Raw genomic sequence first — 14,674 nt, 5'->3', positions numbered from 1 at the left:
AAATAGACAAGAAAAAAGCTTCATAAACTAAAGTCAACATCACCTTCTGTTCGTATTTGTTTCCAGCGCAACAGACACATGCGTTTGGCCGCTCAACCTGAAACTACAATGTTACCCTCGTACTTACACTAAAATAGCCAAGTAGTGGCCCAAGAAAAGTAGACTAGAGAGGCCTTTTGGTAATTTCGTCACGAAAAAAAAAACAAAAAACTTGCCGTAGATTTGTCGGGTAGTGGATTGGGTTTGTCTGTCGAGTCAGCTTTGGCCGCATACGGTTTTAAGTTATAACCGAACAGAAACGTGGCGGGACCCGTTTACGATGCTGATGACGTGTCGCCCTTAGATTCTTTCCCGGGTTTTTTCTCGGGGGCGTTTGATAGGGTGCGGGCAAAAGTCGGAAAAGATGGAAATGTTATTTGTCAGAAGCAGCTGTCGTGGCCCCCACTTAATCTCGTCGCGACCCTCGACGATCTGAGCTCAAAATCGGAGCCGAGGATTTGGAGTTTGCCGCCTAGTCCGCCGCTAAACCCATGTGTGGTTGAGTAGCCTAAGGGTTTACTTGCTAAAGCAGTTGCAAAATAAAATAACCACCTAGAATTTGTTTTTTTTTTTTAATTTTATTTTATATTTTTGTAGTGAACTAAGTAGAAGTTGATAACCAAAAATAGAGATGGCTTTTTTTTTGGAAACTTTAACGAAAAGCACCTGGTACTGTTCACTTTAACGAAAAAACACATTTTTACACTAAAAAGTCAATCATGGTACTATTCACTTTACCCTTTATTTTGTCCTTATCATTAAAATTCAAAATTTTCAAGCCATTTTCATTAGTTTTCCTTTTTTTTTTTTGGGTCAATAAATAGAGATGACTAGAAGGGTAATTGTTAGTATGAAATTTTCATTGTATCTTTGTTTATGACTGTATTCGAAATTACTCTAATTTATAAATGATATAAAAAAATAGTTGTGATGTGACGAACATTATGTTTTAATCAACTAGTCTAATTCACGTCTGCATTATTATTCATATTTTTTAGCATCATCTTCGTATATATAAATAAATAAATAAATAAATATATATATATATATATATATATATATATATATATATAGAGGTGGCGTGGTTTTCGGTTTTGTTTAAGATGCAAAATAAGTTTAGAAGTCCACGTAACAACGAGAGAAATGTTATGCTAGCTCTTTAGCCTCGTTGCCGCCCTCATCCTCCTCCCCGCCGCCTTTGCCGACATCTTCTACCTCGTGATCCACCATGAGTCCCCAACTACTCAATCCATAACATTGCAGAGGATTCAACTTGACTACGTCGTCTCCTTCCTCCGCCATCTCGCCAGAGATTCAGGTCACTATTCAAGCCCAAAACCCCAACGAAGATCGGAATCCACTACGGGAAAAAAAGCTCTGTCAAGCTCTTCAACTTAACTTTTTCAGTTTTGGATTAGTTTAGAGAAGTTGCATAGCAAACAAGGTTTTGAATTTTAAATTTTTAAATCAAAACATGTGCTTTTAGAAAAAAATTAAAATTTTGAATTTCGTTCTCAACTTTGATACCAAACGAACTCTCACAATCTAAGACAAAAATATGCAAATTGTATAATAATATCTTTTGCTAATGCTTTGTGCAATGCATGATGTATAACACAGAGTTGTCGTATGATTAAAAAAGAGTCCAACATCTCTCATGTTACCTAGGAATAAAAAAGGTGAGAAATCAATAGTTAAAATCATTAACAAGAGTGCCCATCAAAGTAAATCTTCATTGGGAGAAGAATAATGCATGACACACATATACACATACACTCATAGACCCATAGAACACAGTGGTGGGTCCAAGCCATGAAGTAATAATTGAGCCTTTAAAATGTGTTGCCCATATACCATGAGGATGCATTTCTAACAGTGAAGTGGTTGATGCCATTATGTCAAGGCCTCAAGCATCTCTCTTCTTCTTCCTTTTTTATTAGAGAACTTTAACAAAAAGCTATCGGTATTATTCACTTTAACGAAAAACTACATTTTTATACTAAAAAGTCAATCATGGTACCATTCACTTTACCATTTATTTTGTCCTTATCATTAAAACTCAAAGTTTTCAAACCTTTTTAATTAGTTTTCCTTTTTTATTATTATATTTTAAGAAAAACTAACGAAAAGTTTAAAAAAACTTTCTTTTTAATGAAAAGTCATTTTAAAGGTATAGTGAATTGTACTAGAAAAATGTATAAATGTGGTTTTTCGTTAAAAATGAACAGTACCGATAATGTTTTGTTAAAATTTCCTATATTTTAATCATTACTACAAGGATGTTTGAACTTAAATCTACCTTTACCCTAGCTCCACTGATGCTCTTATATGCATCAAATCTTAGCCGCCCACTGGTGAAAATAATATGAAAAAAAAAAGAATTTTAGCCACTTACTCATGAAAAATAATGTGAAAAAGAGGATTCTAAGTCACCATTTCGTGCTATTAAGAAAAGTATTTTGCTAATTGTTAGGTTGAATATTACAGAGTGAAATGATGATCACATAATTTTTTCTTCTCTTCGGCTCCTACACATTTTTCTTTATTTTTAGCCATCATATTAGATAAATCAAACGAAAATAACGAACATGATTAAATATGGATATGTAGAGAAAAACAAAATACGTATAGTTATTATTCCTCAATCACAAAAAACATGAAATAAAGAGAAGCATGAACCGACTTTTGATACATGTAAATTACGCATAAAATATGTCCAAATTGTTAATATTCCACAAACGAGCACACTTTTTGTTGATACAATTGCTATTAAAGGAGGGACCAATTGAAACATGATCTTACATGTGTCGATAGATGTTTTTAATCACTTAAATTATTGACATAGATTTTAGAAACAAACAAAGCCAACGAAGAAAAATACAAACCAAGGTGAAAAGAAGGTAAAAAAAAAATGGACAAGGTCAATGCCTAAAAAATATCATATGTCGTCCACTTCCGAAGATAAAACCTATGATATCTACTTGTTTACTCAAAATAGATACTAGTACAAAGTAAGGCCAAAAAAGTGGAGGAAAAGAGTTGTACAATATGGAAGAGTTTGATGACATTTTTTGGGTAGGGTAGCGCTTTTCGCACACTTGTTATTTTTATTTTTTACACATTACTATTAATTTTTGTCTATTGATCATCTTCAATTCATTTGATTAGAAGGTTGGAAATTGAGAGAAATATGTGAGAGATAAAAATGGGTCTATGGATAGCACCACCCTTTTGGTATAGACCATTTTTTTGGGTAGTGCTATAAACATATCTATTTTTACTTCTTACACACTCATCTTTTCTCGATAAAAAAATTGACAAATACGTGTGAGAGATAAAAATAAGTGTGAATAACACTATACTTTTTTTTTAGGTCAATAGACCGAATTAATACTTAAAGCAAAATAAAATAGCTTCTAATGATGGTCAACCTAATCATGTTTTTAATTTTTTTATTACACTAAAACAGTGGTTTTTGTTTTAATCAAATTATTCCATTATATTGCATTGGACGGGTAGGGTATGCCGGCAAACATTTTCATGTATATGTCCACATCATTAAAATACACCCTTAATTTAATTAAGAATCTTTACACAAATGGTGTACCCATTAACGCTTTCCCCCATTTACTTGCCCCTTTTATTCTAAAATACTAGACTTGCACAATTTTTTTATTTATTTTTCATATTTTCTATCACCAAATTACGTGGACGGTAAAATAAAACAATTTAGAACTTAAATTTCAAAATTTGTTTTGTTGTTGTCATATTATTCCGAAGAGACAAAAAAAGGACACTACTTGGCTGCTGAAATTTCAGCAACAACTCTTGCTGTACTCAATTATATTTGGACAAGTGTCCAATATGTGTCTACAATTTCAATTATTTGAACACGTGTATTTTCAGCAACCAAGTAGTGTCCACAAAGGAAAGAGCAAAAAATGGAAAAAAGAAACTGGGAAGTTTTAGTGGAAGCCTGTCCTCTGTCTCACAAAATATATATAGAGAGTTGTGTTGTCCACACACACCTCTCAATATTCGACTGTTGAATTGATCAAATTGAAAATGATTAAATAAAAAATATTAATAAAGAAAGTGAAGGAAGTAAAAAAATATGCGTAAATAAAACTACGTGTGTATGTATATAAATAAATATATTATATCTCGTAAGTCCGTACATCTGCATTGCAGCGGTGAGCAGATGCACACCTTTAAACACTGAAGGGTGCAGTCACTTTCAACTCTTACAAAAAATAAGAGAGTCCACAGAAAAGAAAAAGTAAGGGAAATTTAATAAATTAAATAACTTTAAGTAGTGTAACTTAATATTACGATTTAATAATTTTTTTTTTTCATTTGTAAGTGTAGTAATGTTTTATATTTGAATTTCGTTAAAGATATATTTAAACTACATTATTATTAATTTATTGTGAGACTAAGCTCGTTGTTAAAAAAAATTAAAAAAAAAAGTGAATATTGGAAAACCTGTGTTTATTATTATGGTATTTTTGTATTTTTGTTAATGTTGGGTTTTTCTAGAGCTTCCCCCACTAGATGATGAGATAATGATGTCCCCAAACCTCAAATCAGAATGCTGGACGCCAACCTGAACAGTGAGAATAAGGAATTGACTGTGGGTCTCTACTTGTCTGATTTTCGAGTAGTGTAATATGTCGAATTCGAAATTTGGCTACACATTGTAGATATTTTAACGAGTTTTGAGTTATATAATGTGTTTGAAATCGCCAAACACTGCAAGTTTTGAGTCATTTAATTCATTATGTAGTTAAGTTAGAATTCTATAAATATTTGTGCTTGTTTCGAGTCATATACTATGTCGTGTCTAAAACCGCCACCCAGTATGTGGGGTTTAGAAAAGAGAAAAGAAGCCATATTTTTCTCACTCTGATAATTGGTTCCAGTTGGAATTCTAGAGAAACCAACACCGGTCCAATCAAAATTTCCTTTATTTTGGGTGCAGGGTTTTTTTTTTGTGTGTGAGAAAAATTGCCAATAGGTCTCACGCGTGCTTTCTCAAATGAAAAACACTCACATTCTGAATGCTTATTTTAGCATGTGGTGTTACGAATTTGATCTTCTAAAGAGACATCTGAGTCAATTTAATGACGTTATAACAACATTGCAACAACAACAATCTGATGTCATAACGGTAATAATTTAACGGTAATAACATCAACAAAATCGGGTAACGTGCAACCCAAGGTGGTCTCTTTGGACTGTTAGAGTGTCGTTATAGTGTCGTTGTGGCCTCAAATATAATTGTTGAAGGATCGTTACGGCGCCATTAAATTAAAAGAAAAACTAATGAAAATGTTTGAAAACTTTGAGTTTTAACGATAAGGATAAAATTAATGGTAAAATAAATAGTACCAATACTGACTTTTTAGTGTAAAAATATAATTTTTTTATTAAAATAAACAGTACCGAAAACTTTTGGTTACGATTCTCTAAATTAAATCGGATGGCTCTAGACTAGATATTCAAAGGGTAATATAGTAAAATTAAAAAAAATAGTATGTTTGATTGAATTTAAAAAAGTGAGTGCCTTTACCAATTTTTGCAAATAGAAAATGCATCACTCTTGATGCTCCTTTTTGGGTTCGCAGAATGTGAGTGGTAGAAACTAAAAAGAGCCCTTATACACAAAAAGGCTAATTGTTTCCTCTTATCTCCTTAATGATTTCTTCACAGGTTGCCCAAATAATAACAGTGCTTTGGCTCATCAACTTGTTGGTTTGCATGATTGGTAGCCCCCCTTTTAGAGAAAAAAAGTAGTAAATTTGATGGGTTTTTCATGCTTCCCAGATGTAAAGATTTGAACTTGAAAGTGAAAAAGCAGTGGAATTTGGAGCTGGGTTCCTGAAGGCTGTAGTGGGTTCCATGAAATTTCACATCTTTTTTCAGGTTTTTTCAGTAAAGCATTGTTCTTGATGTGTTTCCTGAACTAGGTTTGCTGAAGATTTTGCTGGGTTTTCAGCATTTGGTGGTCAGATTTTGATGACTAGTTGTGCTGAAGCTTTCAGAAATCTCTGTGGAGTTGCATTAGCATGTATCTGAATTGTAGGGTATCCTCTGGTTTTAATGGCAGATTGCCCTTCAATCTTGACTTGAACAAGGCAATGGAGACTTTGCATGGGACTAGCTGTACCAGAAGATGGAGAGGAAAGGTCCTAATTCTGGGGCTTCTGGGTTTTGTTACAATCATTTGGGGTTTCTTTAGTTTCAATGATGGAGGTTTGGGGATGAGAGAGAAGGCTCCAGATATGGGTGGAGAGAAAGCTTGGATCCTGCAGCATCATTTCAATGTCAGCAAATCCCAACTTCTCGCGTTCGCTTCGTTGTTCTCCGAATCAGATCAGGTGATGTGCTCATGGCTCTTCTTAAACTTGCATCTATAAGCACTTGCTTTTGCTTTTCTCCTTTAGTTTGTTTGGTTTTGCAGCTTCTAATGGTTGGTAAAGTGCTTTTCTTTAGAAATTTCTTGTTTTGGTTATGAATTGGACTGGACAGACCGCTTTGAATTCAAGCGAAGCGAAAACATGTTAACTGAATTCAAGAAATTGTTTTCTCTTTTGGTTTTTGGATATCCAGAAGTTGGATTAAAATCAATTTTGTTATCTTTTGTGTATTTGTTCTAGCTTAATCGATTAATCCCTTTAATAAAAGTAGTTTCGAGCCGTATCCATATACTTAGTATTCTTCCTGTTCCGAATTCAGATTTACAATGGATTACTGGTTTTTCGATAACTGTCAGCTGACATAATTTGATGAATCTATTGTAGTTCAATACTCCACATATGTAGGATATATAGTCCGCCCAAAAAAATTGTGTATCAACTATCCGTTGTAGCGTTATTTTATGATGCTTTAGCTCTACTTTTCTAGCAAACCATAGTAATTGAACAGTGAACTTTTGATCGATTGATTTCGCCACTTATTTTTCCAGTCAAATGATAAGTTATCACTTTAAGCAATCATATGCAAGATGCTTGAGACCGACTCTGTGTATTAAGAGGGGAAAACCGCATAGTTACGAGAAAAAGCTTTTACATGCCCCCATTTTTCTACTTCTTCTCACTAGTCTCCATGTGTTACAGATAGCATCCCTTGAATGTACCAAAGAACCAGGACCAGGTATGATGCTAGGTAATGTCATTTCCTGTTATCTTAAGGTGCTATGTTCAGATGAGGAGTTTCAGAAGCGACATAAATGGGCAGCAGAAAATGAAGAAGCCAAGGACCAATGCCTGGTTCAAGATGAGAACATCCGCAGGAAGTGTGATGTATCATTGCTGGAGGACACATCCCCATCATGCACTGTGCAATCTACAGTTTCAGCTAATAGGATTTGTGAAAAGGTATAACTTTGATGCTTAGACTGAACTATGGATGTGTCAAATTGTCAATGTTACAATTTAGGTTCCATTATTACCATAGATGTTATAGCTACCGAGTAATTTACGTGAGTCAAGTCAACCCCTTTCCGTATGCATTAAAGGGGGAAACAGAAAATGTTAGCAAGGTGTTCAACTCTGGAAAAGCTCAAAAACTGAATATGTATGAAGAGTTGAATGATCAAATGAAGACATATTCTTTGACAGATTTCCTGTAGGATTCACATTTGGTTTTTTCTTTTCTTATTTGAGTTGGTGCTATGATGCCATGCCAGGACCATGTATCTGATATGCACACTAAAATCCTAATTTGTGTGTTTCGGTGTGTGAAGATGTAATTGGGATGGCTTTTCTGTGCGAAAACTCTAACTATTTAATTTAAATAGTTTGTATCCATGTTACTAGTCTGGAAAAAACAAATGCAAACCAAAACTCATCGGAGAGGGTTCAAAATAACTAAGTGTTTTGTTTGTTTTTTTCTTCTGATTATAACAATTTGGGTTCGGTGGCACAGGAGGAGTGTGCAAAAGAGAACTCTCAGATGCTTTGTACTTTGGTAATACAATGTTGGTGGGCATTTGTTGGAATGATCATGTGTTACAAACTGTCTGGTTTTTCTATGAAATTGTGGAGGAATAAAAAACAGAAGTTGGTTCAAAAGGTTAAAGAGCAGCCATTGCGTCGGAGGAAGCAGCCAGAGAAACAGCAACAGCAACCCCCAAAGCCTCCTAAGGTTGCTGGCACTTGGAGGAAGAATCTACTTTTAGTATTTATCGTATTTGGTTTCATTACATCATTGTGGTTATGGTGGCACTTGTGTGCAAGAGATCATTTGTGGAGGGAAGAAACACTTGCCAACATGTGCGATGAACGAGCCCGGATGTTGCAGGATCAGTTTAATGTGAGCCTGAATCATGTTCATGCTTTAGCTATTCTGGTCTCCACCTTTCACCATGGGAAACAACCTACGGCAATTGATCAGGTAATTTTCATATCTACCTTTAGGTAAGTCATTTGTCCGCCTAGATAAGCCAACTTAGTAGGCGCTTTGAGCATGTAATTCAAGGATTTTATAATTTATATTATACTGAAAAGTAAGGAAAGGAAAAACTAATCAGTAACTTTACCCTTGTGCAACTCTATTGGGTTATGAAGTGGTTTAACCTTGTACATTTCTTTCTTTCCACAGAAAACATTTGGTGAATATACAGAGCGAACAGCTTTTGAGAGACCCCTTACGAGTGGTGTTGCTTATGCTTTGAAAGTTACTCATGCCGAGAGGGAACAATTTGAGAAGGAACATGGATGGACAATAAAAAAAATGGAAACTGAGGACCAGACTCTAGTCCAAGATTTTATTACAGAAAGCTTGGCCCCTGCGCCTGTTCAAGATGAATATGCACCCGTGATATTTTCTCAAGAAACTGTCTCCCACATTGTCTCTATTGACATGATGTCCGGAAAGGTTCGTCCTTATTTTAGCTTTGGCTTAAGAAATATGCTCTCCCTCTCTCCCTTCTCTTCTTGCTGCTTTTGTTAATTTTTTGTTTATGAGCCACTTTATCTATACCAATGCCTCAGACTAAACCATTACTACCTTCACCTCCCTTCTTGTTGTTTTCGTGTCAAGTTAAACCTGTACAAGAAGGGAGAGATATTACGTTGATAATTTCAATGTCACTGGACCACACTTCTCCCCACACAATTCAAAACTTTATCAACCGCTTAAAAAGTTTACTTCTACAAGTCATACTTGCAAAGGCATATTCGATATCCAGTAACCATTCTCATAATGCTAATGTGAAATACTGCTAATTATATAGGAAGACCGTGAGAACATCTTGCGAGCAAGGGCAACTGGAAAGGGAGTATTGACCTCCCCGTTTAAGCTATTGAAATCCAATCACCTGGGAGTTGTACTCACATTCGCCGTCTATAATGCTGATTTGCCTCCACATTCCACACCAGAGCAACGAATTCAAGCTACTGTGGGGTAATTTTGTAACCATGGAATTTTCTGGATTTCTAGTACATGGCTGTGACTTGTGCTTTCTGAATTATTTTGCATTTAATATCTACAGGCTGAAATTCTTGTACTGGTGCTTTCATAAATAGGTATCTAGGTGCATCATATGATGTACCGTCACTGGTGGAGAAGCTCCTGCACCAACTTGCCAGCAAGCAAACAATTGTTGTGAATGTTTATGATACAACTAATTCATCTGCTCCGATCAACATGTATGGTACTGATGTTATTGATACTGGCCTGTTGCAAATTAGCAACCTGGATTTTGGGGATCCACAACGCAAACATGAAATGCACTGCAGGTTAGATTTCATACAACATTAATTATATATATATATATATATATATATATATATATATATATCAGCCCAAATATGTGGAATTACTCTTCTTTTTCTTTTCCTCCAATCCAATACAGTACTCTTTCGGTTGCAGGTTTAAGCACAAACCTCCGTTTCCTTTGACAGCAGCAAGTGCATCCATAGGAGTCCTAGTCATTACCTTCCTAGTTAGTCATATTTTTCATGCGGCCATAAGCCGAATAGCGAAAGTGGAGGCAGACTATCGTGAGATGATGGAACTCAAAGTTCGTGCAGAAGCTGCAGATGTGGCCAAATCTCAGGTATATTTTGTTCATTAGCTATAAGAGTTTCCTATCACTGGAAGGTTCTCTCATGAAATTTAGTCTCTGACCCGTCTGAAATGAAAAAATAAACCCAATTGTTTACTTATTTGTCTATACTGTATTACATGATGTTTCTTGATCAACCCGTGGCTGAACATCTCTCTTTTGCAGTTCCTTGCAACTGTTTCCCATGAGATCAGGACACCAATGAATGGTGTTTTAGGTAACTTAGATGTTCTTTAGTGCATCATTCGGTATCGCACAAAACTTTCAAGGTTACATAATCTGATGATATTTTAATCAAAATCCAGGCATGCTGCAAATGCTGATGGACACCGATCTAGGTCCAAACCAACAGGACTACGCGGAGACTGCTCATGCCAGCGGGAGAGAACTGATATCGCTGATAAATGAGGTTCTTGATCAGGCCAAAATCGAATCAGGCAGGCTGGAACTTGAAACTGTTCCTTTTGATCTGCGTTCAGTGCTTGATAATGTTCTATCACTTAACTCAGGAAAATCCAATGAGAAAGGGATCGAGGTAAAAACAAAATTTAACCTTTGTATTTGATGTATTTTTCTGTAGTTGTTACTTATATCAGTTCTTGTGGTTTGGGTTTTGTTTTGCGTGATAAAAGTTGGCTGCTTATGTCTCCAATATGGTACCTGAAGTTGTTATTGGTGATCCTGGACGCTTTCGGCAGATAATCACAAATCTTGTTGGGAATTCAATTAAGGTTAGATACGTTTCTTAATACTGGTTTGGTGATAAAAGCTTCCCTATTTTCTGTCCCTATATTGAAATGATAGGCTACCAGGTGCTAACAGAAATATACTATATAGTTGGGACTTGTACACGGTTAGATGATTATGCTTAGAACGATCCGTAATTTATAGTAGTTGTTTCACTTTTAGAAACTGTTTACAGGTTTTATTACGTACTCGTTATGCTAATTGTCTGTTAACTTGTTTAAACTGTAGTTCACCCATGACAAAGGACACATATTTGTCTCGGTGCATCTGGTGGATGAAGTGAGGGCCCCACCTGATCTTATGGATGAAGTTCTAAGACAAGGCTTTAACCTAGTTGGAGATGTCTCAAACAAAACTTATAATACATTGAGTGGCTTTCCTGTTGTCAATAGATGGAAAAGCTGGGAAGGTTTTAAATCAATACGCAGCACAACACTGGATAAATCTGATATGATCAAATTACTCGTAACAGTTGAGGATACAGGTGTAGGAATCCCTCTAGAGGCACAAAATCGCATCTTCACACCTTTTATGCAGGCTGATAGCTCCACTTCTAGAACTTATGGTGGTACTGGAATAGGATTGAGCATTAGCAAACGTCTGGTAGATCTCATGAGTGGGGAGATAGGGTTTGTAAGTGAACCTGGCACCGGAAGTACCTTTTCATTTATGGGAACTTTTGGGAAGGGAGAATTAAGTTCCCTGGAGACAAAGTGGCACCAGTATGAACCAGCTGTCTCAGAGTTTCAAGGACTGAGAGCATTGGTAATAGATAATAAAACCATCCGAACTGAGGTCACGAAATACCATATGCGGAGATTGGGAATATCTGTGGATACAGCGTCCTGTCTGGAATCAGCGTGCTCTTATTTATCTAGCACTGGCAACACCAGGTGAATTTTATCTTTTCAAGTATAGTTTATGTTTGTAGTCGGTTTTATGTCCTGAAACAAATCATTGAAGACTCGAGGTCTTAATATACTTCTGTAGCATTTAATTACTGTGAACATGATAAAAGGATTCTCCTGGTATGATAAGAATTCATGGAATCAACCACTTCACAGCTTTACAATTTTTTTTTCACTTTCCATAACTTCTCTAAGAAAGTGATTTGGTATGCGTACACCTTAAACAACTTTTCTTAAAAAGTGATTTGAGACAAGAAGAAACTAGATACTTATTCTTCATACAACTCTACGACTTTATTTAAATTATACAAGGAAAAGGTAATTGATACTAATAAGAGAATGTTTTGATTAATAACAGTAGAATTTGGGTTTGATGTTTCTAATGCATTGTTAACTGTTTTTCGTGCAGTCTTTCCACACCGTTGGCCATGGTTCTTATTGACAAAGATGTTTGGGATAAAGAAACTGGTATTATATTGCATCAGTCACTTAAAGAGCACAGGAAAAACAACGTGGAATTGCTCATAAACCTTCCGAAGATACTTCTCGTGGCTACTTCCATCACTTCTGTTGAACGCAATGTAGTAACATCTTTAGGTCTTGTAGATAAAGTATTGACAAAGCCACTTCGGTTAAGTGTCTTAATTGCTTGCTTTCAAGAAGCCCTTGGAAGTCGTAAGAAGAGGCTTCTAAATGCAAACAAGCCAACTCTTGGAAAGTTACTAAGAGAGAAGAGAATTTTGGTGGTGGATGACAATGTAGTGAACAGAAGAGTGGCAGAAGGTGCTTTAAAGAAGTATGGAGCAATCGTCACCTGTGTGGAGAGCGGAAAGGTTGCTTTGTTGAAGCTTAAACCACCCCACAACTTTGATGCTTGCTTTATGGATCTCCAGATGCCGGAAATGGATGGGTAATGAATCTGCCGACTCTTCATTCTCTAATCAAAGGGATCTTTAGTTTTTAACTGTCTATAATCATGCAGGTTTGAAGCAACTCGGATCATCCGTGGTATGGAAAGTGAGGTAAATGAGAAAATTGCAGCTGGGGAAGCATCAGTTGAGATGTTTGGCAATGTCGTAAATTGGCACACGCCAATATTGGCTATGACGGCTGATGTGATTCAGGCTTCAAATGAAGAGTGCATAAAATGCGGGATGGATGATTATGTGTCAAAGCCATTTGAAGAAGACCAGCTGTATTCAGCAGTGGCACGTTTCTTTGAATCTGGTTAATCGAGAGGGATTCCTATTGATGTGGTTGTTCGTGGATTGATGTCCGTAGTGTCATGGGCTCTCCAATTAACACTGAGCTGCCCGGGCCCTACCTTGACTGGGTTGAGAGACTAGTTCTATCCATATTTTCCCAACTTCCAACCACGGTAATTTTCTAGCATTTCTCTTCTGCACATGTCAAAATATGTCTTTCAGCTGTTTCAGAAATGGTTGAACACAACCCATTTTGCTGTTCTTTCAGGAATACTGCGTATTGGGCCACAGAGAACGTATTCATGTGCGTGTGTATACTGGGAGACTGGCTGCCATCACTTGTCGGATCAAATACTTTATGATCATCCGCCAAGCAAAATTAGAGAAATGATGGCCTTCGGTACATACCCTCTGCTCTTGTTTGTAGATAGCGTCTGCCTTCCGCTTCCACCTCAAAATTTTTTCCTCCATTGTTTGTAGTATGTAGGTCGGGATTAAGAACCATGTAGTGCCAAAATCATCCATTTTTTGAACTCTACTGAGATGAATGAATCTTTCATCTCCTCGGTGTTGGTGCAAGATTGCAAGCTAATAAACCCGAATCCTTGAAGGATGAAAGATTATTTGTTCATTTTATCAGAGTTGATGGCTGCTTTGACATTCTCCGCATGGAGGGAGATCGAAGAAAATACGAAAGACTCTTGATAATCGGAGATAAGAGAGCGTGTGCACTTACGAGTTAGTCTGAGAATGTCTTGAAATTTTTTTGTAGGGGTGCATATAACTGTATATATATATATATATATATATATGTAATGAAGATCATGTTGTAGGTGTATCTTCAGAGTACCACTGAGTGTAAATTATATGCGTTTCCTATACTGCATAATTGGTTTCTCCATTGATGTTGCCAAAAACTGAGAGTACGGTTGGTTCTTTCGATTTATCGATTGAGTTCAAGTCTTGACCAATTGCTTGCCTCATAACTAGCAACAACTTATTTAACAAAGTAATCACGCAACCACAAACATCATCAGAGATTCAGAATATTAGTATCTGTACATAGTTGCTCTTTCAAATGAACGACCCTTCATTAAGAAAACTTGAACAATAGATTAAAAAAGTGTACAGAATATGAGTCTCAGCATTTGCTTAAAACAGCCATAACATTGACACTTGATCTCTCGGGAATCCATTCGTAGCGCGAGAGAGAGATGGAGAGCGAATGCGGTTGCTTGAGCTCAAGTACACACTGAGCTAAACTGTTTACATGCTAGTAAGCATAGATATTCTAATTGAAATAGGAACCCTAATTGCAAAAGGAAATACACACACCATAAAAGGAAACCATAATCGACTAGGAAAACTTAAACACGTAGTTGGATATATGTTGAATTCTTTACCCACGTAGGTGTGACTTTCCTTTGCAAATGTGGATAAGTCTCGTTGGTCTGGGTAGGGTGCCCCCCGTTGACAGTATGAATCTCACATCAAAGAAAAAAAGTCTTGCTTAGTAGTTTAGATAACCCTTGGCTTCTCTCTCCTTTTGTCAATTAATTTGGGTTGGTTGCTCACATTCTAAAAACCCCGCCCAATTGCACTTTAATTCAAATCACCCTCCTCGTCAATTAGTTTTAAGTTAGATTCTCTCATTCTAATAGTCAGTCTTTGTAGACTAGAGTAGTTTATAATATTTGCCTTGT

The 14,674-nt window shown here is 36.2% G+C and overlaps 1 protein-coding gene across 3 annotated transcripts; it reads left to right on the top strand.

Moving 5' to 3' along the window:
• Positions 1–5,632: 5,632 nt before the first annotated feature.
• Positions 5,633–13,872, top strand: LOC126582874 (histidine kinase 2-like). Of its 3 annotated transcripts, none has more exons than XM_050247103.1 (15): positions 5,633–5,964; positions 6,149–6,419; positions 7,158–7,418; positions 7,969–8,436; positions 8,644–8,919; positions 9,278–9,447; positions 9,570–9,782; positions 9,916–10,102; positions 10,277–10,328; positions 10,417–10,646; positions 10,744–10,842; positions 11,087–11,751; positions 12,176–12,676; positions 12,749–13,144; positions 13,240–13,872. In XM_050247103.1, the coding sequence occupies exons 2-14, from the start codon at positions 6,180–6,182 to the stop codon at positions 12,996–12,998; spliced, it is 3,612 nt and encodes a 1,203-aa protein (XP_050103060.1). In that variant the 5' UTR covers positions 5,633–5,964; positions 6,149–6,179; the 3' UTR covers positions 12,999–13,144; positions 13,240–13,872. The 3 variants fall into 3 exon arrangements, with proteins under 3 accessions (XP_050103060.1, XP_050103061.1, XP_050103059.1); XM_050247104.1 differs by having other exon boundaries at positions 5,633–6,419; positions 7,158–7,194; positions 7,282–7,418; XM_050247102.1 differs by having other exon boundaries at positions 5,633–6,419.
• Positions 13,873–14,674: the final 802 nt, after the last annotated feature.

This window comes from Malus sylvestris, chromosome 9 (assembly GCF_916048215.2).
Source record: "Malus sylvestris chromosome 9, drMalSylv7.2, whole genome shotgun sequence".
NCBI classification, from domain to species: Eukaryota; Viridiplantae; Streptophyta; class Magnoliopsida; order Rosales; family Rosaceae; genus Malus; species Malus sylvestris.
The sequence above is the reverse complement of the archived record's forward strand: the minus strand, read 5'-3'. Positions and strand labels throughout refer to the sequence as shown.

Bases quoted from the DNA above. Each gene is read 5' to 3' on its own strand.
- LOC126582874 (XM_050247102.1), top strand. From the start codon at position 6,108: ATGTATCTGAATTGTAGGGTATCCTCTGGTTTTAATGGCAGATTGCCC. The intron at 7,419-7,968 runs GTATAACTTTGA...TCGGTGGCACAG, and splicing joins CTAATAGGATTTGTGAAAAG to GAGGAGTGTGCAAAAGAGAA. The intron at 11,752-12,175 runs GTGAATTTTATC...TTTTTCGTGCAG, and splicing joins TCTAGCACTGGCAACACCAG to TCTTTCCACACCGTTGGCCA.